A 26,812-nucleotide genomic window follows, 5' to 3' on the forward strand; every position below is an offset into this window, starting at 1 on the left:
ACATGAACTTGATACTAAACAGCAATAAATACAAAAACATAATGAGAAGGACCAAAAAAGCATCTACATCAATTACAATAAAGCTGCTGAAGACGATGCATATCAACTAAACAACATACAGCTTTGTGAGGTGATTAAAAAAACAACTACACCATCATGAGAACACTACTACATGATTACATACAACATTTCTGCTTAAGGTATCTCACATTAGTTGCATAACCAGATACAACATCTGTGTAATGTGAATAATCTATTACAGTATCAGATGAAACAGCTACTTAAGATGACTGGAAGCAAGTATAGTATCAGATTCCACACAGCAACTTAAACTGGCACACAACAACCACCTGTATCAGATGTAAGATCAGACACAGTATTAACTACTTATGGTAACTGAAGAGAAGTACAGCAATACTTGTGCTTATAATTATAACTACATTATCAGATTCAGCATGATTACTTAATGTATGTACCTGATAAAATGCTAACAAATACAACACAGTTGCTGAAGATAACTTATAACAACTATAGCAAGATACATAACAAATATAAATGACAAGACTCAAGGTATTTTTATCATTAGATACAATTCCTTAATGACTGGACAAAGCTATGCAACATACTTCAGCTGCTTAAGATTACTGTAAAAAACCATATCACACATAATACAGTTGTTTTGAAGGATAAAGACAACATCAGATTCAACAAGTCTAAGATTATTGAAGGCAACCACACCATCAGACAAAATATAGCTGATCAAAAGGGTTAAAAACAGATTCACTACTAAATACAAGGTAAAAAGAACAAACAACAAAAACAGCCTGCATTAACTCATCACTTAATATGAATGTTACTTTAATAACCTATTAATTCCAATTATCAATTTTACCAAAGTTCCTGTTTACTGTAGTTTTTTAAGACATTTCTTTTGATAAAGATATTTCTTTCATACATTATTTTTTATACTCATATCTTCTTCAGGATATAAAAAAGTAATATCACATTTAACGACTACACTACTTATATTTACAATATCAAAAAATGATCAGAAATTGTTTTTCTATTAGTTTGTATATTGTGTGCCACATACATCTTGAGAAAGATGTGGTTTTTCATAGTTTATGTTGATGCAATTAATACTGTCAACTTCCAAAATAGATTTCACAACTGAAAGTGTGTTTTAGTCTATTACACTTAAACCTATAATCTTTAAAGTTTGTCACATTTGAGTTATATGCCAAATGAACTTGAAGAATAATCCATTAGAGATCATCATATAAAACTCAAACATAACTTATGTGATCTGAATACAATGTCTGTTTTGTGCAGAAAGAGCAATCCAAGCTCAGTTTATACAAGTGTTACTTTTTTTACACATTAGAATTTTTGGGCACCTGTAAAAAGAATAACTTGTTTTAATTTGTATAAAACTTGAAACTTGTTAAGCAAACACTTTTCCACAATCACAGCATCATTGGTAACATGTTCTATATTTAAGTTAGAAGAAAAAAGCCTCTACTGTTTCATCTTATAGTGAATCATTTTGATATATTATTTAGCAATTACTGTTTTTTAATTGTATGTAACAATCACAAACTTTTGTTTCAGAATGGCCAGCTAACTTGAAGAAAATCTGTGAAAATCAAAACTGTGCCCAATATAATTTTAAAACAGATGGTCTCCATTGATAAAAAATCTATTCACAGATCACAAAGTGGTAATTTTAAAAATAACTTGAGTACTTTTATCTAAGCAATGAAGTGAGGTAACTATCCTGATTAGAAAGTTACATATTTTCTCTGGGCTTTGGTGCTAGTCAATGCATCCCAAGATTCTTGAAAGTTTAAAAATACCTCAGTGTTACACAAATTCAAAATTTTTACAATAAATGATGCAATGTTTATGTTATCTCACCAAAAACCTTAAGCTAACAAATTTCTATGATTATGTCAGTTGTCAAGCAAACATTACATCTTAAGGTTTGACCTACACATACACACACTGACAGATTCGAACATTCCTGATAATGCAAAGTAATCAATTCCCCCCACTTTACATCTTGGTTCTACTGAACTAAGATGGTGAATGGTTTGAGTGTTATTTTTTTCATAACTAGATCTGATACCATATATGAGAGAGGGGCTCCTTTACAATAGGCAAACATGCTTGTTATCATAAAAAAAACCTTAATTTTCTTGTTAATTAAAGCTAAAGCAACTTAGGAAGTGATAGGACTTTCTGCACTTACCGATACACAATAGCTAGAAACAATATTTAGTTTTGGCTCTACTCATCCTTCCATATCCATATGAAGAACTTTTATTTGCTACTAGTATAAAACAATCCTGGTCCAACCAACAAGACTCATTGAAGTAGCTTTAAGGTCATTATATACATAAAAACACAAGTATTTAGGATTCAAAACTGACTTTTCTCAATAGATTTGTGATAATGATAAAAGTATTAGCAATGCAAACAGTTTTATTTTTTGCTTTCTTAACATTTGCTTCCTTGATGTCATGTAACTCATTTTTCTGCATCACAGCTCTGGGATATTGCATGTTTATAATGTCACTAACACACTTGGTACTTTGAATCACAGTAATTATATTATTTCAAGAAATCTCAGAAATACAACTTTTCTACGTGTTTTAATAACCTGAAAGAATGAACACATCCACTATACACAACATAAAATTCTCAAAAGAGATTAATAATTTTATCCTTTCACAATAAAACGAAGGCATATTACTTTATTGACAGTACTAACTGCTGGTAAACATACTGAAAATGCAAAGATAACTATGGAACAACCAATGCAAACTTATAAGTTTACATATACACAAAATATAATGAAAACAATATGCTTCAAAACTTTATAAATCAGGAAAACAAAGATAAGTAACAAAACAAATTGTATGTTATCCTCTATTTATACTGTACACATTTAGAAGTTGTATAACTTAAGAGAAAGTTGTTACTATGAAGACTTGATATATTATGAAACTGCAACCACCGTATAAAATTTACGATTATTCTGAATGTACAAATAATTGTAATACTTTTAATTTTCACATTGATACAAAACTAAAATGTAACAATTAGGAGCCCATAACTTAAATACTACTTTCCAACACAGATATAATTGTTTATTACAATACTGCAGATTCCTCAGCAAGTTATGAGTTTGCAGGATAACAACTGCAGCTTCTGTCAGAGGATGTAAAGGACAAACCATTATGCAAAATAATAAATTAAAAGTACTCAACCAACATGAGCAATAATTAGGTTACTAAAGAAACATCAAACTACATAACAATACAATACAATAGTGCAGTGTTAGAATTTTTGAGATTTAGAATTAAAACAGATACTTACTACACGTATACTTCAACTTTCACTGTCACACTAAGCCTTTCTCTTGCTACTTCCCCACCCTGCCATCCTGCAACAAAAGTTAATATACTCTCATTTATCTGCTTACCCTTTAAAAAATAGCCCCCTTACATATGTCTGCACAGGCCCAGAAGGTAACAATCCATCTTAACGAACCTGATCATGAAGGGAAACAAACATCAGAATGATAGTTATCAACTTGAAATATTTTCTTTTTATACAAAACATACAAGTGAAATACATTATACCTATCTATTTATGGAAAGTTATCTAAAAAGAGATTCAAATTTAAAAGAAAAGTTTGCTTGATCAGGAATGTAAAATTCACATCACTTAATGGTTGAGATAAAACTTAACTGAGTGCCAAGTAATTTTCTTCCACATTCATTTATTTGCTAGAAAATTACCAGAGAGCCATGCAAATTTCTGAAAATTCTGAACTATGGAATACTGGCAAATATGCACAAACATTTTAAGAAGTGCACCTCTACACCTTAAACAAAATTAAACTATACACACAAGTTCACAAATTTACAAACCCTCATTCACAAACAGAGTAACAAAAATATAAATTGATGCAACAATATTATTACATTCCCTTTGTCTACAGCAACAGCCCAGTAAAGTTCAACTGCCATCTCTAAGAGAACATACAATAAAAATTAGAAAACCTTTGAAATACTACATAAATTTATATTAATACCCGTTTTCTTCATGGCAGCATCTACCTAAACTGTGATTTCATTTTCAAAACATGTGTAGGGATATTTTAAGTGCTCTACTCTAAAATCTTAATGTTTAAATGTTAAAAACCATAAGGGACATGAACAGATATATGAAGATCTTAGAGGATAAAGGTGATATGTTCCATTCTCAGTAAAATTAAGCATCCAATGGCATTGTGTTATGAATATATAGCATTCTGAATAAAAAGGCCTACAAATATAAAGCATTTTACCCCAAAATAAAATTATATGTAAATTTTTTAGAGTTCAATGGAGGGCAGGTAGATTTTAAAAAGTCAAGTAAATCTGATAGCATTCTATCCTTTGGAGGAGAAGTTTTTTTAAAATATTTCAAACTCACATTTATGAACTGTATGTTATCAACATACAACAGAGAAGCCCAAGTCAGGCATAATAAAGGTTAGAAAAAGAGGCAATCAAAATATTCTTCAAACATCTCTATATTTAAATATTTTACCAGAAAAGAAAGTGAAAAGAACTCTTTGTGATGAAAATACACAATCTACTGATTCTAGTCCTGAAATGATGCCAAACTCAAACCAATCTACAAGAAATCATATGATAGTAGAGAACAAGAGTAAATAAGAAGGCCACATCTAAACAAGTTAAACATATCACAACTGAAATTATTGGTCTATTAAAAAAAAAAAAAGAAACTGAAGAAGGTGGTTACTGATAGTTAAATGTAATTGAAAAAAAAAAATGTTATTAATAAAAAATAAACAATAACACATGGAAAGCACTGTAGATGTATTTTGAAACAATAATATTTAAAGCACAAACCATCATGTAGTGCTTAAAACCGTCTTAAAAAATAAACACAAAACATGTTTGTTTGGCAATAACTGAATGAAGAAATTAAACATATATATAACATTATAAGTGCATTAATTATTGGGAAAACACTATGTAGATGAAACAATATGGTGAGACTAATAAATTATTCTTAATACATTAACAGAATAAAATAAATATTAGTGAATGTAAAAAAATACATCAAGGTGATATGAAAGCTAAGAAAAATACAACAAAAATTACTTTATTGACAGTACTAACTGCTGGTTAAAGAAAAAGAAAAATCAGATAATGTAGGTCATTAGTGTAAAAGTTTGGTCACAGTAAATGACTAAGTTAGTCAAAGAAAAGCATTAAATGAAAGACAAAAACATCTGTTTAATCCTCATGGGAGAAAGGCTTCGTAAAATATAGATAAAGTACTGTTCCTTGCATTCATTTTATGAATGCTCAACCTGAAGCAAGATTTTTAGCTTAAAACTGGAAAGATCATGTCAGATATTTAGAAGACTAGTTCATCAATATTATTTTTAACAATGTGTCTTCTACAATTGATATCTCTCACTAACTTTAAGACCTGTCTCAACATTAAATAAAAGAATACAAAAATCACATATTGTGTAGTAAGGGACAGACTCAGACACACGAAAGACTTTTTAAATCTGGAAACAACCATTAAGACCAAAAACCAAAGTGTGACAATCCATATCATTGTAATTCACAGATCATGATTGTTTGCATAAAAAACATACAAAAGGTGTGACTGAATGAACACTGATAATCATTTGGAGTTCATCTGATAACCAGTTGGAGTTATGAATAGCAAAATATGCCATTTAACTACAATAAACATGTATAACAACTTGTTAAGGACATCATCTAGTCAAAATAAAAGGACAAAGAGAGGCTAAATGTGATGGAATGTAATACAAATTTTAATAACATGTTACCATCCAAGTATGCACAGACCCTTAAAGTATGCTGTTTATGCTAATAAAAGCTCTTCTTTCAGACTTCCTAACACCTGTCAGCCTTGAATGAAGACAAATGATGTTAAGATCAAAAACAAATAAAAATGCATTGACAAGTGCACTACGAATGTAGAGGAAACCGAGGTTAAACACAACCAATAAAAAGTAACAAATAAAACACGATTTAGAATAAACTTCAGAAACAAAAGAAGTGAGGAAAAAGGGCATGTGAAAATTAGTAGAATCATTGTTGATGACCTCAAACATCAAAGTACTTGACACAAAACATCAGAAAACAAAAGCAATTGCTAAAAGTCAGTAATAGTTGAAGATAGCTTTTAAAATGCCTTCAGATGAATGAAGTGCCTTTATTACGAACCTACTGATTCTCCATGTAGTGGCACAAGCATTTTCTTCCAATTTAGATCTAAAATTGCCCCCTGGGTTGAGTTATAGCCCCATAAAGAGTTGAAGGTAGCTTTTAAAATGTCTTGAGACAAATAAAATGATTTCTTATAAGCTACCTTCGACACCTAAGGAAGTCCAACCATGACCCAGGGGACAGTTTTCAACAAAATATTTGCTGGAAATGCACTGCCACACAAAAAATCCATAGGTATATGAAAGAGGCATTTCATTTGTCTGAAGACATTTTAAAAGCTACCTTCACTTTTCCCCACACCTGAAAACACTGGAATTCTGAATGGAATGAATAGCTACTGATTAACAACAGTAAAAACAGTAAGATAAAGCCACGATATTTAGAATAACTTCATGTAAACCTACAAAATGAGCATTGTGAACCTGAGCCAAAAAAGAGAAAACTTGTGTGAATGTGTGTATCTTAATAATAACATAATGTTAGGGAAGGAACTAAGTCAGAAAAGTTCACAAATGAAAGATCTTCAGAAACCAAGCAGTTATAATCAGATAAGAATTCATAATGGTTGCCCAAGCATTAAACAATATACCTAATAAGAATTTCAAATGCACTCAAGGTAGATTTCCACTGTGATACATCAACAGTTCCATTGTCAAGTTTTACACTGCTTAAAACATACAAACTCACAACTTCAAAAGAGCCACACTTTTCCAGGAAGATTGTTAAAAGAAATAAAGTCAGCTACAGCTTTTGTTGTTCCTAAGTTTAAGGGGTCAGCATTCCCTTTATCAAATATAAGAGAATGCAGTGAAAAGTGTCACATACTGTTTTACATTTGAAAAATTTTATTAAGGATAACCAATTATATTTAGTTGAAGGAATAGGATAATGTTAGCAATTGTCTGCTGGTTACTTCCACATTCAAAAAGCTATTTTAACAAACCTTTTAAGTTTCTAAAGCAAAATCTTAAGTATTCTGTGTTGACATGAAAAATCAAACATGTCAATTAGTTGTACTCAACCCTGAATGTTAATGGGTGGGCATCTCACTAGTACATCAATATTAACATAATATAAAATAGTTCAGAGGGTCTCTTGGGTTACAAAGAATAATAATTATGTATTATATTACTATTCTCAATAATGTAAATTACTCTCTTATCCTTTATTTACTTATTTTATGTACAGACGTAAATACTGAGCCATGAACAAATAAAAATATATTAATAATCATGCACCCAGCCATAATCAATGTGACTGGTACCTCACTTGCTTGAATCTTTTTGGATTTAGTAAATTTCCATACTAGACACACTCTGACTGATCAAAAGAGAAATTAAAAGCTTCATTTTTCTAACAGGTTGGTTGATTTCTGGAACAAGTTGCCTTTGGATGTAGTAAATGCAGTTAATTTAAGGGAAAACTTGGTAAATATGTGAAAGATAAGGGTTAGCCTTGATTTAATTTAATAAATAGGACAGTCTTAATAGACCAAAAGGTCCCTTACTTATTATGTTTATTACTTAAAACATGCACTAAGCATATAACTAGTGTCTAGACAACAACAGGTTCAAATGTATCTTAAGACAGCTGGTATGGGTATTGAAACTTTTATCAAAATAGAGAACAATGTTTCAACTTTCTTAAATCATTTTCAGTTTAACATGCGTATTTACTTCAAGTGGGTTTTGTTATCACGAACAAGAGGTTCACTATTTTGTTAATTTGTAATATATGCTGTAATCTCTCATTGACCTGATAATTAAATAAAGAAAATGTGCTTTTTACTATTACTGATGCTTTTATTTATAACATACCAAAACTGCATTAGAAATAATTAAATAGCCAGTTATGTAATTAATGGTGTATGCTGTTTGAATGGATAACAAAAATAATATTCATTAAATGAAGATTGTAATCATAAAAGAAGTTTATTGTCTTCCACCACATTCTCTAAATCCAAGTAAGCCTCTTCGATGTTTTTTCATCAGGAAATATTCTATAACCTTCAAATACACAATTTAACCAAAATAGTTAATGAATAACAAAAACATTTAAAAAAATTACAGAAAGTTTCCCATCTATATTTTTTGTTCCTAAGTCTTCTATAAACTTCCCACTGGATGCATCTGGTTAATGTTACATGAGCTCCAATGAGAGATTTTCTCCCAACAAAACTATAAACTACTGCTCAAATGACTATCTACTCTGCTCTCATATAAGTTTAATTCTTACCCTGTTCATAAATTTTAAAACTCTCTTTACCACCATTTCCATAGTTGTGTTTCGTTAATAAACAAAACAACTACTTGATGTGATATGAAAGATGGGAACCAAGGCTCGTACAAAAACTAAACAGAAGAAAGCAAGGGTAATGTTTGAAAATCTAGAAATTGTCAATATATTCTTAATAATAAAACTATTCTATGGATGGGCACAAAAATTCTATGAAGAATGACAAATGAGTTGTTCACAAGCAAACCTCTTTAGAAGTGTAGGGAAATAAAAAATTGAACTTATTTTCCATCATGATGAACACTAAATAAATGTATCATATATATAATATAGTATAAAACTGGACATAAGCTAAAACTATTAATAGCTTTTCACTGGTTTCTCCCAACAAATTTTTAAAACTACTGAAACTATTAAAAAGTTTTCAAATGACAAAAAATTCTTTACAACAGTTATTATTAATCAGAAACATACTAGGTACACCAATGACTAGTAAAATTACTTAGTACATGCACATAAACCTAGTCCACTACTTTATGTGCAACAATGTTCTAAAGCAACATGGGCAAACAGTTTATTTTTCTGAATTAGAGATTTATGGCATTGACATTTTGCTATACTTATTACATTTGTCACAGCACATTAAGCGAGCACACTGTGGTAATAATACCATGAAAAATGAAGGTAGGGAAGTAGGATTTAAGATAAAAATTATTGTTAAACTGGATTGTAGAATACCATTATAAAAATAGAGGATGCTCCTTGTGTATTATATGAAATCAAGAAATAAAGTAATTCTTTTTTTATATAGTTTCACATCTATTCTGCCAAGTATGCTTTGTTCCACCCTTCTTACAAAATATTTACTTTCTATAAGGCCTGTTGCTTATAAGTTAGAATCCTAGATTCTAATACACAGTTACACAAATAACCTTTTCATTAAAATACACCAAGGATTTAATAATTAGTTTTTTTCATATGAACCAGGTAGCATCAGTACCTTGCCCATAACTCAAAAGCAGAGAAATGGATATTACACCCTGTAAATGGAAGGGTGAGCATTTTACATGGTAAAAGAAATAGAACCTAAGATCCTTTTAATCAAAAGGCAAAACCATAATTACCTGGCCTTGTTGGCCCAAAGCTGAATAAACTAAATTTAATCAAAATAATAATAATAAAACATTTCATTTCTTCAATTACTTAGATAAGGGAAATAATTTAAAAACCATAGTCACCTAAAACATTAATTTTGATAAGAATGTTATTATTAATGACTAGGCAACAGTGATTAAGCTCAACAAATTTGAATTTACTGTAATTAATGAGAAATCATAATGACAATATTTGGATACTTGGATTAAGCCTTTTGCAATGGGTCAAGTTTCAAAGGCCATGTCATTATGTTTGTTGACTTGCATTCAAAATGTTATTGAACTGCTATTTTATAAATCTATGCCAATTATAAAATTATACATTATAATTCAAACTTTAATGTTATGTATGACTTAATTTAAAAGTTAATATTAAAATAACATTTAAATATAGATTTTAGTGGGTCATGTGGTATTTTGAAAGCAGCACTGTTTAAATTCAGACTTTTGTGATGTCAAAATACTAAGCCTATAATTTCATACAAATTAGAAACTAATAATATTGACAAGCTAGAATATAAAATGAGAACCTCGTATCTTTTTATTTTCCTGAAATATTGCTTATGTACTGAATCAAACAATGGCCCCCATTAACCTCTTTTCATTTTTCAAAACTGCCCTTTATATACTCTTACTGTAGTGTATGACATTTGAATAACTAATCCACTGTTTAGAATGTCACCAGTGTTTTTTCAGCCATTTTAATCTTTGAAAAAGCAACTAAATTTCTGTGATCCAACTAAGTAGGTAGAGGTTGTGCCTTTAATCTGCTTGAAGTTTCATATTTTTTAAATCTAAATATTGGGTACTAAGCTTAACAAATTATAGTAGAATTCTATGGTATCAGTGTAGTTATACTTTTTTTGCTTATTCAACTCTATATCTAAAACCTGAAAAGAAATTTTGTTTGACATCCTCCATGTACAAAATTTTAAAAGGATTATCAACCTTTTTCCAACAACAACAAAGTACAAAGGACATAGCAAGAAGAGATAATTTGTTTGTTTTACTTCTTGATTTCTTGTTCTATATTTTAAGAAAAATAAGTTTAATAACTTGTTTATAAACAGTAATAATCTATATAATGTATAATTATTAAAATGTGACTATATAACAAAATGCTAGTGCACTAAATCAGGAAAGACAAAAGGTCAGTTTTATATTACTGGATATGCGACCTGAGTGCACGTGCACTGTGCCAATGCAAGTTATGTAATTTCAGGTACATGTGACTGGAAGGTCAAAATAATAAATATATATGTTCACGTATAGCATTATGAGACTTAATCTACTTAGACTAAACATTTGTATTTTTGTGTTATGTGTGATCATTCTAATACAATAAAAGCATAATTTATATTTATTTCCTAATTTTTTTATGATGGTTACAAGGTTGGTCAAGTGACAGACCCCACATAGATAAAGCATTAAAAATGATATAAAATACAGTTTTATTGCAAACAAGTGTTTGAATTGTATTTAGGAGGTTTTAGTGATTACGCAAATAATATTCGAGATTTTTTGCAACAAAGAATAGTTTTTTAAATCATAACATGATATCACTTTGCTCTCAAACCAGTAATGAAACATTATTTTCACAAACAAATCTTTAGTAAAATAATTTCATTTAAAATTAATCTTTTGTATACATAAAATACTTGTAATCTAATCACATTTTGTGAAGAAATGCACACTGCATCAAGGGTTATGGTATAAATACTTAACGTGTGCAAATGTGTAGATGAAGTTGTATATATTATACTAAGCCCATTGCAAAAGGGTTAAAAACATTAATAACTATAAATTAATTTTGATTAGAGAATTATTTTTCTGACATCTGTTAATATAATTGTAAATTGGACTGATTATTTCATATGATAATATTGTATAATTACCCAACTCTAATACTGATTCCTTTATAAAAGTAATTATATATATCTGTATTATATTTCTTAGTAAGAAATAATAATGGCAGGTTTTTTTATTTACAACAGAATTAGAGAACAAGTAGGTATGTGATATCATGCTTTAGAGTACTTAAGCAGGTACTCAACTCCCCTTTGTGAAGTCACTTCTGTCACATACTAAACTTGTGAGGAAATATTTTTACTTAAGCTCCCTCACATCTAAAAGCATTGTGTCTAAATCAGATAGATGCCCCAAAGAATTTCTTCATGACCATTATCAGGGCTGGCTTAAAACCACATTGCACCACCCTATGTTATGAGTACCTAAAACATTCTCAAGTTATTCTTGAACTTCAAATCTATACTCAATAAAAAGAGAAATTTTCCTTATTTTCAATACTGCAAACAAAGTTAGCAGTAATGAACACCTATCGAAAAATAAAGCAGTTCCCACCATATATATTTTCAACTAATGGATAACAAAAAGAAAAACTTCAATATACAAGACTAACAAAACAGAAGTAGAAGTAAAACAAAAATCATAATTCCATTTATAACTAAGACACTTATAAGATCCATAAAATACGCAATAAGTTTAAAGTATTTTTCAAAATGGAAACAAAACCAAAGAATCTAACAAAAGTAAATCAGTATTTATATCACCTAACATCCAAATATATTTAATACTGAGTGTTTCTTTGTACTGTTTATTAATTCAAGGAACAGCAAGCCTTAAAACAAACACTCCCAGATCATCATAATTCATTATGATTGATGAAGCCCAACTCTTTGCTACAACATTTCACACATTATGGGAAAGGCTTAGGTCACAGCACAGAATGGCCCCAAAGCAAAATAACGAATATATATATATATATATATATATATATATATAAAATGATAAATAAAAATAAGCTGTACACTTCAGAATGAAAGTTTCTGCATGCAACAGCTTCAGAAATGGAAATCAGCAATCAATGGATTAAACTCAAGAGTCACTCACAAACTAACTAATCAGAAACCAGCTCTACTCAGGCAATCAAAAAAATTGTACACGCAAACTCTGCACCACAGTGCTGTATAAAGTAAAAAAAAACAAAAACGGAAAAGTCTACAAAGCCACAGACTGCAAGAACTAGAAAACCATACTCTGACATTTCCATCAGAGAGCTTGGAAATGTGTCAAAACTTGGAAAATGGGTTCCCCATGATTTGACAGAAGCCAACCTCAGAGCAAGAGTGGACATTTACACTTATCTGCACTCTCATAAATGTAACACTTTTTTTTGGACATGCTTGCAAATGGAGACAAAAAATGGATATTTTACAAGAATGTTAAGCACTGCAGGTAAAATGGCTAAAGAACATCCCAAAATCAACCTCCATCTGAGAAAAGTCTTGTTAAGCGTTTGATGGGATATGGTTGATGTGATCCACTTTGAATTGCTGCCATTCAATTTAAAGATTACATCAGATTTCTAATGTCAACAGTTAGAGCACTTAAATGTTGCACTGAAAGAAGTCTGCTTTGATTATTCGTAAAGGTGTTCTGCTACACCAGGATAATGCATGGCCCCATACAGCAAGGATCACATCTGCAAAGATTGAAGAGCTAGAATGGGACAAACTCTGCCCCATCTGATTATCATCTATTCTGAACTTTGCAGAACTATCTTGATGGGATAAATCTTGGAACAAAGGAAGATATCAAAACTACCCTTTCTACATTATTTTCCTCCAAACCCCAAAAATTTTATAGAAGTGGCATTCAAAAGCTTGTAGATCATTAGCAGGAAACAATTAATAATAATGGAACATACATTATTGATTAAATAACATTAAGAGCATTTGAAATCCTCTCTCTTTTTCTGAACCTAAAATTGAACATTACTTTAAAGGATGACCTGATACAAGACCTTGGGCATGGTCAAATACAACAATTGAAAGGATTTAACCTCCTGAGTCCAAAACTGTTACCAGATATCCAACTGATCAAGAAAAGACAGAGCCATGAGCTAAAATTATGTACACTATGAACCACTTGTTTGCAAGTCCAACAAACTCTTTCTCCTCAAAGTTATAAATCTGTTATGTTTTCCATTTAAAACCCTAACCAGTTACATACAGTAGAATACAGTTAATTTTCATACTATATCCCCCCCCTTATGAACAATTTTAAATATTAATTATAAAATACTTCGACTTTTGTCTTATGTTCAACCAGTGTTTTTTTTAAAGAGATAGGCAAAATCAGAGGAATCACTAGTGAAGTTTTTTCTATTTGCACTTTTGTTTTTTATAACATTTATTCATCAACATTTTGCAGTTTAAACACAACTGGATGATAGAAGAACAATGAATATTTTAAAATGCCATTACCTACATTCTACAAGGCTCTGCTTTTTTTCTTGCTTGGAAAGACACGCATAATGGTAAAAAAATCAGAAGTAAAATCAACTCTTTCTTCAAGAAAGGTAATAGAAATAAAATGAAATTGAAGATTCAGAAACAACAATGCAAGCCCATGCAAAAGTTACAAAAAATGGAGGTGTTTTAATTGTACTGGAAAATTATTTTCATGGAGTGTCTACAGGGCTGAAAATGCTGAAATAACCTTTAATTATCATATTCCAGCAAATAAAAGCAATACCTTTACAAAGGCTTCCACAATTTCTTGGAGGATAATTCAACAAAACACAGAGACAAGAAAGATCACATTACTGGTCAGTCTTCTGTAGCAGAAACATAATTCTAAGAGTCTGAATTTATTTATTTACTTCAGTGAAATCAGTTAAGAAAATGCTGATTTACATGTAGTGAGATCTTACTAAACAGCTACAATTTTTGTCAACTCTAAATTACAACTACAGTTTTACAGCTCCAGATTGTTTTTGCTGACTTCAGAGCACATCACTTACTGAAGTTAATCTTTATGGATTACAACCTTGTAGACCTAAACAAAATCTACCACAATATTAAGTTACAGTTTACAATGAAACAAAATGCAATACAGTCAAAACTATTAAAAATTATGTCAATATTTTACATTTAACAGATAAAATAGTATAGGATGTATTAAAACCAATTCATGCACTACACAATGATTCATAAAACTGGAAAAAAATTCCACCCTCACTGTGCTGCAGAACACCCTTTGTTAAACTACAGACACCAGGCATAGAAATTAAATAAAATTTGATTAACTGGAGATAAAGCTATTACATTACTTCATGTAATATTTCATTTTTTCATAAATTATTATTTTTTACTTAATCCATGCAATATATTCATTTTCATTGATCATAACTAAAGGAATATAGATGGGACTATGCATTCCCAATTGGGAAAGCCAAATAAAAAGAAATTCCTCGAAGTTAAATTCTTCAGGAATGTGAGAATATTATATTTCAAATAGATGTGATATATACATGTGTGCATGTTAAAAAAGTGTGACTTTACACTTTCATTATACTTTCCGGTGTTGCTTAGATGAAGAATATTTATCAAATCATAGATGTAAATATGAGAATTAAAAATTCATTAAATTGTCATAACTCTGATAAACATACTTTTGTCAAATAAATACTCTAGTGTTATTCTCCAATATAATTTGGTACACCATAATTAATTAACTTGTAAAATCATATCTTACAGTACTAAAGTAAGACTTGATAGAATTAATATTTAATTAAACTAAAAATGTTATTCATGCAACATTTGGTTTATCCCTTATCGTACTTGGCCTTAAAACTGAGGTTTTACTTTTTATTAATTTCATATCTTAGCACTTGTATACTATTGTTAACGATTGCTTTAATCTTAGTTGTAATATGTACATATAATACTTGAATGGTTTATGAACATTAGTCTTTTTTGTAACTTGCCTAAAACCACGATCAAAACTTAAAAACATACAGAAAGCATTACTGAGAGTTGCTGAATAAGATTTGATTCCTAATTTGGCTAGATCTAATCATACATGAGAATAATGACAGATAAGTCACTGTTCAAATGAAAAAAGAAAATAACATACACAAAATGTCTGGAAAATGAAAATTCATTTGTGAATTCCTTGTGTGTGTGTGTGTGTGTGTGTGCGCGCAAATGACGGAACACCTAAACATATCTAAACAAATAAACATCAATATGCATGTTTGTATATGTTCCCTACACATTTCCACATTTCTTGATAAACCAGCACCAAACTTGACAGTGATACAGGAAAACATGATGATCATGAGAGGAGAGGAACCCTTCTATCTGACTTCATATTGATAGAATTCTTGGAAACAATGTTTTTCTTTTCTGTATTGGCAACCTTAAGCATTTTTATTGCACTTTTAATGTTTATGTTAAGAAAAAAATTTGAAGTACAATTTACTATCCTTTGTTATAAACGAGTTTTTATTTCATCTGTTCAACTGACAAGTACTCCTGTTAATAAAATTGAAGTAGTTAAGAAGGACAATACAAACTTTAAAAAAAATGTACTTGGGATATAAAATTGGGATATATCACAACACATTACAATGTGTTAGGATCAACTTGTAATTACTACAGCCATAGTCCAAAGAGAATGTAAACTGAGAAAAATGTAGTTCATTTTAGCTGAGACCTATAATAAGTTCAAAGCAGTATTTTAAACCTGATGGCTAAACCTAGAGATTTTACTAAAGACTTTACTAAAAAGTAAGACTCCCTCATAGCAACAACAATGGAAGATCAACAGCAATATGGTAATTCAGGTTGAAACAAAAGCTGAAAATACTACACTGTAAACTAAAATTTAGAGAAGGAAAATTTATGATATATTTTGTAACAAATCTGTAGGCTAAGAATATTAGATTGTGTTTTGTTGCTATACAAAACATAAAATAATTTCAAAAACTGCAATATAAAAAGGAATACACAATTTCTGTACATGTGAAAATCAAGGATAATCAAACCTGGTGCTTGAGTTTACGTTTGTATGTAAACCACCACCTCTATAACCACAGTGCAATAATATTAAAATGATGGAATTAAATAATTATTTAGTTCAGTACAATGATTCATGGTATAAGCAGAATATAAATAGAACTCATAACAGTGAAATTATGCTGCAAGTCCTATTAACTTTCCTTTCTAATCTATATACTAAATTTTCAAATAAAAATTTCTAAAGTTCAAGAAAAAAAAGAAAAAAGAATTGACCCATACTTTAAGAAAACATAAATAACACAAACTTCAAGCTTTATACATCATTACCATTAACAAAACTGAAGAAGTCCATTTATTACTGACTGAAATGTATGAGTAACTTTCTACAGCTTATACATACAATTTCCTATATCACAATATGTCTTATCTTTTCATTTTGTCACATTTTTGGAAACAGCTTGAAAAGCCAAGTTCTGAATGACATGCAGTCAGCTGATATGACAATGATCTGGATGTGAATTAGAAAATTCTTTACTGTCAATACGTTACATTTTTGAATGCTTTAAGATAAAAAATGCTTTAGATTTTGTTTTCACACCATTTGACACTATGTTCAAAAACCTGTTTTCATGTTGCTGTCAGCTTCTTGGCTTTTGTTTGTTGAGTCAACAGATGCTGGTGGCCAAGTGCTAGTCAAAAGATATGAGTATACTCATATCCAAAACATAATAGTATATATGATAAATAATAATAATAATAATATATACAAAAATTGTAGAACTCATTTGTAATGTCCTCCCACCAGCAGTTGTCCTATTCCATGATTCCAGAAACTTTTTCTTTACAACTGATGTTTAATTTCAAACTATCAACCCACAATCAAAACTGAGTAATTAGTGTAACTGATCAATCCAATCATCATTAATTAGGCTAATTAACTGATTGTGTACTCATGAGACTTGGATAGTTAGAATAAGCAAAAATAGTAATAACTGGAAACAAAGTTTGATTTGTTGATTATTTTCATAATATATAACATTAAACACTTAGACTAAAAATCCTTGAATTAATGAAACCTAGAAATGAGAAATACTAAAAAATTTATCCCAGTATATCTTTAGATCCAAAAATAAATTTTCTTTCTAGTATTCAAATGAACTAATTTTATTGCTGCAATCTTTTAAAGATGCTCAGTGTCTTTTACTACAAAACATTTTGAAATAGGCTATAAAATTTAAATTACCTTTTGAGAATCTAAGTATCTCTACCATTTTCATGGTATAACATTGTTTGTTCAGCTACTGCTGTAACTCCTCAATACATTCAAATAGCTCAGCACCACTTATAACACTTCTAAGATATATCCCACCCAAGCGTCACTACATGTAAATACAAACACAAGAAACAATAAACAAATATCCAATCACAATGACCTGGTTTGGAATATACAATGTGAAAACATTGCATGGTTACAAACATTTAGCACACAGCAGTATTCTCAAATTTTGTAATGGAATTTCCAAAATTGATGCTCTGGAACTTAGTTTTTGAAAATTAGTGGGAATGCTATATCTATAGAGCTCAATGGAATATGAAGATAGTTTTACTCTCATTATACAAGGAGCAGAGTTTACTTATGAAGCTCTTCTTAATTCAAAATTTTCTTATCAAGCAAATACTTATATCAAGTGAAATACAAAAATGTCACAATTCAACTTACATAATTATGAAAAATTTGGTTATCAATCAAAACCTTATACTGAGCATAACCTTTATATAAACACAAAAGAAAATCACAGAACAATGTTGAAACTAGAAATGTGAACAAACACACAATGTATGAATGAGCAAACCAATACAATTACAGGCCTATTGAAAATTCTAATGACATAACAAAATGTCTTCCTCATCTGACTAAGTACCCTAGAAACTCCAAACAAATTAGCAAATGTATGAATAAAATAGTATTATTCATTCCGAATTACTATGTTGTAATTAATAACACAGAATCCAGACATCCTTACACTAACTTACAATAACAAAAGAGAACATTACATAGTTTTTTTTTAAATCAGCATAGCAGAAATATATAGCCACCCACTTTAAGCCTTGGCTAATAATTTAAGCAGAGCTGTTACAGGATTGATTTTTCTATTTTAAAAAGTTAGAATCAGAAAAAAAAAGTGGAAAGATGTTTTATATACTGTTGAGATAAAAAATAAGTAAATATGCAAGTGGTGTAAGAAATGACTTCTTCAAAAAGAACTTTAAAATGGTATTACAATTTACAAATACTATAATTTGTTTTCTTAATATCATAATAAATAATTAAAACATTTAAATTCAGTTGAAAATTTTGAAATGTTTGTTTCTAACTGATGTAATTTTCACATGAATTCCATTTATAAAAAGAAAAAACAGGCTTTGAAATTGTTGGATTACAATTTCAAACACTAACCAACCAAGAGAAATGAATAATCACATATGCTTTATTTAATCATTTTACCTTTGATTTATTTAGGTTACAGACAATATGGCTGACGATAACTGATTCAAAATGCCTTAATATTATAATGGAAATCTCTTCATTCATATATAAACAAAATACTGAAAATTTGGTTACATTATTACATAGCTAATTCTTCAAATTTAAAAGTTACCTGCCATCAAAGCATCATTGTTAAAATGAAACATTACTTCAATTAATGTAAAATTTAAAAAGTTGTTAACACGATGTTATCTCTAAACTTCAGTATTTTTCTTATTCAATTCAAAGGTTTTCAAACTTTCTATTGTGTCATTATAATTATCAAAAATTATTTTACAAAATATATTGATGTCACTGTAATATTTTGTTTGACTTTAAATCTAGGGTACTTATATAATATATAAAACAAATGCGAGATTTTTACTTTGACTAAATATTCGTCTACCTAATTAAAAAATCAGTTATATTTATTCATTTCCATTGATTGGTCAGTGTTTAAATAATTACACAGTAATAGATACAACACATTAAGCACTAACATTTTATGCAAAAATACATGTAAACAATGCTGATTTGTCTAGAATACGAAGTTTGAAAAAGTGTACACAGTTTGCAATTGGTCAATGAGAAGTAAATAATTACTAAATAAATATTTTGCAAAATTAAGTATGATGTCAGGATGACAATGTCAAACAGTACAGAAATAAGGCAGGAAAAAACAGACAAAACCATACAAATATTCCCACATAAGTAGCCACTGAGTCAATGTTACAAGCTTACAGGAATTATCCATTGTATGACTTTATAACACCACTCAGTTTAAAATAATTTTACTGAAACCATAATTCATGCAGCTAACAGGAATTCAACATTTAGTTGTAGATAAAAGTTATTCTTGAAAAAATATACCTACTTAAGTAGAGATTTTTGTGTGATTTTGTTTATTAATCCCTACTTTGTTTCTGTATTTTTTGGCTTAGCAACAGCCTATTCCAAAGTAATTATGTTTCAATGTTTAAAGGATGCATAATTCTTTTCAACAAGAAGACATAACTTTAGATAAGATAAGCTCATAAAGTTTAGAAACAGATTGAATGAGTAACAAAGAAAACTTTATAATATATACGTGTACAAACAGTATGACGACAAAAAGGCCAGATAACAAGATTACTTGACAATTAATAAAGGTATCTTTTAGGTATTTAGTTCTTTAAATATGGTGTTTATATTTTTTAATATATATGCGATAGTTTTATTAAGCTGAAATGTTTGTAGATACAAAGTTTGTTTTTATTATGTTTTGCAAATAAATTCATCATCAAATCAGGTAAGTTTAGTTTACTGTTTAGTGAGTATAGTGAATAACTAAAATATTCCTGAGTCAAATTATTATTGAATATATTTCTTTGTTTATCCTTTTCAAAGAGCATACATATATAAACTTACTTACTGGCTACTTTATTATTTATAATTGCAAGCATGATATAAATAAAAATATCCTTATTGGTGACAGTAAATATGTTTTCATTATTTAATTAACAATTTATATAATTTATACAACATCAGTGTCATACTATGGCATATTTTAAAAATAAATCACTGGTGACCACCACATAATGGTACTCATCAAGTAGGAAATGTCCAGACTATCTTTTTAAAAACAAAGTTTTTTTTCACAAAATTGCAACCTTCAAAAGAGGTCTTTTGTATGAATTAAAGAGTAACTTAAAGTTTACTTAAAAATAACACAACATGAATGAAAATAGGAAGCTCAAAATCATGTCAGAATAATGCAATGGTTGCAAAAGTTAATATTTTACAACAATGAAAATGTATTTCTGATAGATACCTGCTTCCTCTTACTTATCAGTTATCATCAATTTTGTGATACCCTCTACACGAACAATATTTTGTTCACCACTAACTTTTGAAGTTCTTACATAAACTCATTTTTCCATGCTCTGTACCATGCAAAATCCCTCCACCTATAAGAGTGTAACATTTCCTCCTAGCACAGCTGACTCACTCTACACTGATAGTTCAATTATCAGTTTGAGATCAGACAAAAAAGCAGTGGAAGTGAGAGTACATTTTCAATGTTGAAATGTATTAATTTGTGGTAGAATTCCTTACCTCTGTTCTGTTACCTATAATTTCACATTAAAGCAGTGGAAGGACTAGTGCAAAAGCATCCGAGATGAGCCCTCTTCAGAAGGTTTCCAAAGAGAACCCCTGAAGTGTGATACCATAGACCAGAGGAGGCCAAACCATGGTTCAGAAGCCATATGCAGCTGAACTCCTTTTTGAATAACAATTAATATAAAAGGTAAATAAAAAAAGTTAAAGCTTTATAATTATTTACCAGGTATAAACTGAGAGTCCACTGAATTAAAACGTAAGTTTAATGTTCATGTTAGTTTTAGTGGACGTGGCTTGCTATCATGTGATTGTGGTGTGTGGCTGTGTTGCAGCCAGTGAAATTAGCAAAGTGTTAGTGTGATACTGGGTGCTATAGAGTTTGCTTGCATTGCACATGTTGGAACTTATTCTTTTCACTTTGTTTTTTGTATAAGTGTCTGTGAAAATTTTGTGAAAAAAGATATCATCAAATTGTGAGAAGTGAAAGTATATAATGATGAAAACAGAAATTTCAAGCCAGAGAGGCAGGAAGATTTTGCATTCACCATTAAAGGAGGTAAACATTTGTGTCTTATCTGCAAAGCGTTACTCGGTCGTAACAAAACTAGTAACTTGAAATGCCACTAAGAAACAAATCACAAAAACTTTTCGTCTGATTATCCACCTAAATCAGAATTACGGAAAACAAATTACTTTGTTAAAATCATCACTTAACAGCCAACAGACACTGTTGACAATGTTCAGTAAGAAAGTTGATACAATGAGTAAAGCTAGTTTTGTTATATCATGAAATATTGCTCCTGCTAAATGCCCATATTATGATGGTGAATTTGTTAACTATATTTGTTATTAATATAGCTGAAGTTGTTGCAGTGTTAGATCCAAATAACAAAACTTCAGCGAGTAATAGCACAAACACCAGCTTCTAGCCACAGTACAGAGAAACACATCTCCTAGGTCAGTGCTGCTGTTGCAGGTAGAATGATTTAAAGAATTCCCTTGCATTTGGATTAGCCCTTGATGAATGCACAGTCATAAAACAACCCACAACTGGCAGTATTTATTCGTTGCATTTCCTCTGATGTAACTGCGAAAGATGTTGGAGTTAGGGACACTAAAAAAACAATGTGGTGTTTACATTACAAAGTGCACTTGAGAGAGCCTTAAAAATGCTGATATTCCACTGGATAAACTCGTCATTGTTGCAACAGATGGATCACCTGCAATGGTGGAGGAAAATGCAGGATTAACTGCACTTATGAAAAGTGACCCCAGCTTTCCAAAGTTTCTCCCTGTTCATTGCATTATTCATCATGAACACCTGGCAGCCAGATACTTCAAGTACAAAGATGTTATAAGATTTGTTTTTGAAATCTTCAATTTCATATGCTTAAATGGGAAGACCCACTGACATTTCAAATATTTTTCAAAGTTCAGTTACTTTCCCAATCTCAAAAGGAGAGTAAATACATTCCATGATACTGAAATAAAAGACCACAAACTGGAAGAATACAAGGATAATTTACAAAGACTGCTCGATAACTGCCTGGACAGGTTTGAGAACTTGCAGAAGTCAAAGCCCTGCTTTGCCTTTCTTGTAAATCCAATCATGGTGATGTGATCAATGATGGTTGTCCAATTTTTGAGCCTCTGGACACAGAATTATCTGCTGTGGAAATGGAAGTAATAGAACTACAGGCATACCTGGGTCAAAAGATGATCCATAAATCCCATTCTACAATTGAGTTCTGGAAGCAAGTTCCAGAAATAAAATATCTGGAACAGAAGAAAACCAATGTGCAACTCATTTCAATTTTCAGCACAACATACTGTTATGAATTACTAACTGTGTGTGTGTGTGTGTGTGTGTGTGTGTGTGTGTGTGTGAGATTATTGAAACTAATACAAATTAACAGTTCAAAAACTATAAACATGAATAAACATTATTACGTACATGTATTTATTAATATTTAAGTAACAAAATGTGCATGCAATAATAGAAACATAATATTTGTTTGTGTCTTGAGGCTCTCAAAGATCTGAAGTTTATTGTATGTGGCTCTTCCATTAAGCAAGTTTGGCCACTCCTGTCCTACACCATGAAAGTGTAGGGGCACATCCATGGGAGACTGCACACCTTCTTCACCAATGTATACTCTTCATCTGTAGTGAAAATTTGTCACCAAGTAGAGCAGAAAAGAAACATCCAGAAACAAAATATGGAAAATGCACATGCTGCATGGTGCAGTGTGGCTAGGGTATTTCATACGTGGCAGGTTAACTTTAGTTCATGGCAAAAAGAGTGTCTCAACCATTTTCATCTCCCAACCAGGAAGTAAAAGGGAAAAAGAACTTCCGTTCTGGTATCCTAAATAGTACTCATGTATGCTGACCCTGTACACAACCAACACCAGGCTACCTAGGGAATCCAAGATTCAGACAGTGGTGGGGTAAAAGAAAACAAATCTTGAAAATGAAGCAGCATCAGAAGTTTTTCATCCAATTCATGGTAGGTAAAGAATCCCTACCAACCACAACTGTGTCAATTTAAGAGGTGTGCCAGAAAGCAATATCATTTTTTCCTTATAATTTAAAAAAAACTTTAAAGGTGTTCATTTTTCAATTAGTTACAAAATCCCAATATTATTAATGATGATGTGCCATTTTTCAAAGAAGCTTTGAATTCTTCATTGATGCAAGATTCCTTTAAGACAGAATTCTGTGGGAACAGTTTTGATGCCATCAATATTTCATAAGGTTTTATCACTGAGAAGATGCTGCAGAGATATGAATAAGTGGTAATATGAAGGGGTAATGTCAGAAGTGTGTGGAGGGTGAGGCAAAACTTTCCAATCCAAATCTCTGAAGAATCATCAATTTTCTGTTGATCAGTGATAGAGATTTTCAGTGAAAGTCTGATGAAATCATTCCAAATGTTGACGATAAAGGTCTGTAGTTATAGTTTGATTTCAATAACTCAAACTAAATTATACTAACTCTGTCCCACCACACACACAATAAGACTTTCTGTGGGTATAGACCTACCTGGTTTCCCTCTTGGAAAAGCCCTTTACTTAGTGTTGACATGAAGAGCCCATTTATCTCCTCTAACAATCCAATGAAGAAATGTTTTTTCCCATGTCTGGTTATCAATGATTTGCAAGTCATTCTGCACTAGTCTTTGCAGTCATTGACAGTTTGTGTGGAAACCAAATTCCTTGTTTTTCTAACTGCTGAATGGTTTGATGAGGGTCTAACTCAACCTATAAGTTCAAGAGGTCACTGTTCAACTCTACTGGTCTCAATAATAATGGCAATCTGACAGATCAAAATCACCTGACCTAAATTTTTCTTAAACACTGCTGGCATTTGCAGGCACTCAGAGCATCTTTATAAACTCCACTACTATTTTAGTTGCCTCTATTGCTTTATTTTTATGAAACCTATAGGGCATGAATATCAAATGCAATTCCAGTTAGGAATGTGGTCATTTTTTCTATTGCATCAAATTTATCCAAAATGAAACAAAAGCACACAATTAGAAACATTTGAATTTAAAATAACAAAAATGATATACTTTTTGGTCCCCCTAATAATGCTAGACCACTGATGAAGACATCCATGCAGTTGTAAAATGGAGGAAAAGCCAGCCACAGGGAACTATATCTGGTGGTTTACCTCTAATCCAAAACTGTTCTTTGGTAGGATAAGGGTCCATACTATCTGCACCAACAGAACACCATCACCTCACTCTAAACTGAGTGGAGTTGGTCATGCTTACATACAAGCCTTCATGGTCTACCACCCCAATGGCTAGAAATTTGTGAGTGTCAAGGACTCACATATTATGCTAGAAAAAAAAAAAAAGGGTAAAGTGAATTGAGGAGCTTATAGGAATGTAACATCTTAAGGTTGTGTGGTAGGTGACCATAAAACCCTATGTTTAAAAGACCAGTCTAGGTTTATTCAAGTACAACAAGAGGGATTGTCAGCTATTCCAACCCCACTCATAATATTCCATGATTACATTTGGTCTAGAAGTCTTGTGGAACACCCATCTCATTAGAAAGTTGTCCAGACTTAACCCTGTAACTTCAAGCATAACATTTAAAATTTGTTTCAGCATTACTATGACGTTACATTCAAACTATACATAAATCACTTTTCAGTGAAAAGATAAAGATGTGAAATTCTGTACATAGCAAAAAAGAAGTTTGAAACAATTCTACAAAGAATTAAAAAGGAATGTACATATTTCCATTTGTTAATTTTTGCATTGTATGTTGATGATAACAGCTAGAATTAGTGATATTGTACATGTAATGGAAAATAAAGGATAAACATTTACCTTAAAAACTTTTAACATTCACTTGGGAAACTCTACAACTATGTGATTGAAATATGAAAACTGAAATTATAAATAGTATTTTTGTACTCAAAATAGGAGGTTATATCTCTACTGTTGAGGGATGTCACATCTTCGCTTGTATGAAACATTATAGTAGTACCACAAGGAAACATGAGTTTATGTTCTAGCCTCAAGGTTAGTGCTGAGAAAAAAGACAGCACAGAATTAAGGAAAACTAATGTAAGGTATTATATCACAGACTGTGAAGGCAGCTCACCTTTTTTACTTTATGGGTAAAGAAAGATGTTGTAAAAAGCATGTGCTACTTCATTAATCAAATATAATCATTTAATGGGACCAATGATTATCAAATACTTGTAATTTCCCAGTTTTATTATCATAACAATAATTTATGTTTTTGACTATATATGATAAGTCAGAATTGACTGCTCTTCAAAACACTAGATGTACTTATAAGGAAATTCCTTATCCAACACAACATTTTGTTTCATTTCTTCAGTGTAATCAGTGTGGGTTTCTATTTCATCCTATAATGTAACAACATCATTTTCATCCTACTAGCAGCTACAAAACAACACTCTATGAGCTAATCACACACAATAACTCTGAACTCTTATCTTCAAATTATTACTGTCAAAGCTTTCATTTTCCTTACTTTTCATTAAATATAGTTTCTTGCCTATTCAATTTACAGGCCAATGTTTATAATCTATAATTGTTTTACACACTACTATCAAAATCACAATCACTCAGTTTTATGAAATAAAGTCAGGGATTTAATAATGCAGTAAAATGCAATGACAGTAATTACAGACTTAATAAATCAATAAAATATAAAGATCTTTTAAACAAAACATAAAATGTGATGCAATTTTGTAGCTTGATGGTGGTATTACACACACTATAGAAACATCCTGCAAGACAACACTACAGTATAATTTATATAAAAATTTATTCAAAGATATTATATGCACACACATACATTTTCATAACAGTTCACAGGTCAATGGCCATGTCATCACAGCACTGTTTAAAATTAGATGTTTGTGATGTCAAAATATTAAGTTTATAATTTCATACAAATTAGGAACCCAAATTACTAATATTATAAAGGTAGAATATAAAATAAGAACCTAGTATCTTTTTATTTTGCTGAGATATGTGGCTTATGTATTGAATCAAACAGTGGCCCTGTTCACCTCTTTCCATTTTCAGAAATGGTCCCTTATATACTCTTCAAAAAAAGAAATGCAAAAGGGATATTTTTGTTATTTTAAAGAGAAATATATGTAATAACGTTACAAGCT

General features: G+C 30.4%; 2 protein-coding genes across 5 annotated transcripts in view; one reads left to right on the forward strand and one right to left on the reverse strand.

Annotated features, from left to right (window-relative positions):
• The window catches only part of LOC143225980 (uncharacterized), a 98,544-nt gene that overhangs the window by 19,071 nt on the left and 52,661 nt on the right, over positions 1-26,812 (forward strand). The gene's annotated exons all lie outside the window — the stretch shown is intronic.
• Positions 1-26,812, reverse strand: part of LOC143225978 (WD repeat-containing protein 20-like) — a 59,197-nt gene that overhangs the window by 7,289 nt on the left and 25,096 nt on the right. The window contains exon 4 of one of the 4 annotated variants that reach the window (XR_013014233.1): positions 3,488-3,555. The exons of 2 other annotated variants lie outside the window; for them this stretch is intronic. Coding sequence is in view for 1 of the 2 variants with exons in the window: in XM_076456258.1 (XP_076312373.1) it covers positions 3,428-3,448 (21 nt within the window). In the remaining variant the exon portion in view is untranslated. Of the gene's footprint in view, positions 1-3,381; positions 3,449-3,487; positions 3,556-26,812 lie in introns of all 4 variants that reach the window. One more of the 4 variants, XM_076456258.1, reaches the window with a different exon arrangement.

Source organism: Tachypleus tridentatus, chromosome 9 (assembly GCF_004210375.1).
Source record: "Tachypleus tridentatus isolate NWPU-2018 chromosome 9, ASM421037v1, whole genome shotgun sequence".
NCBI lineage: Eukaryota > Metazoa > Arthropoda > Merostomata > Xiphosura > Limulidae > Tachypleus > Tachypleus tridentatus.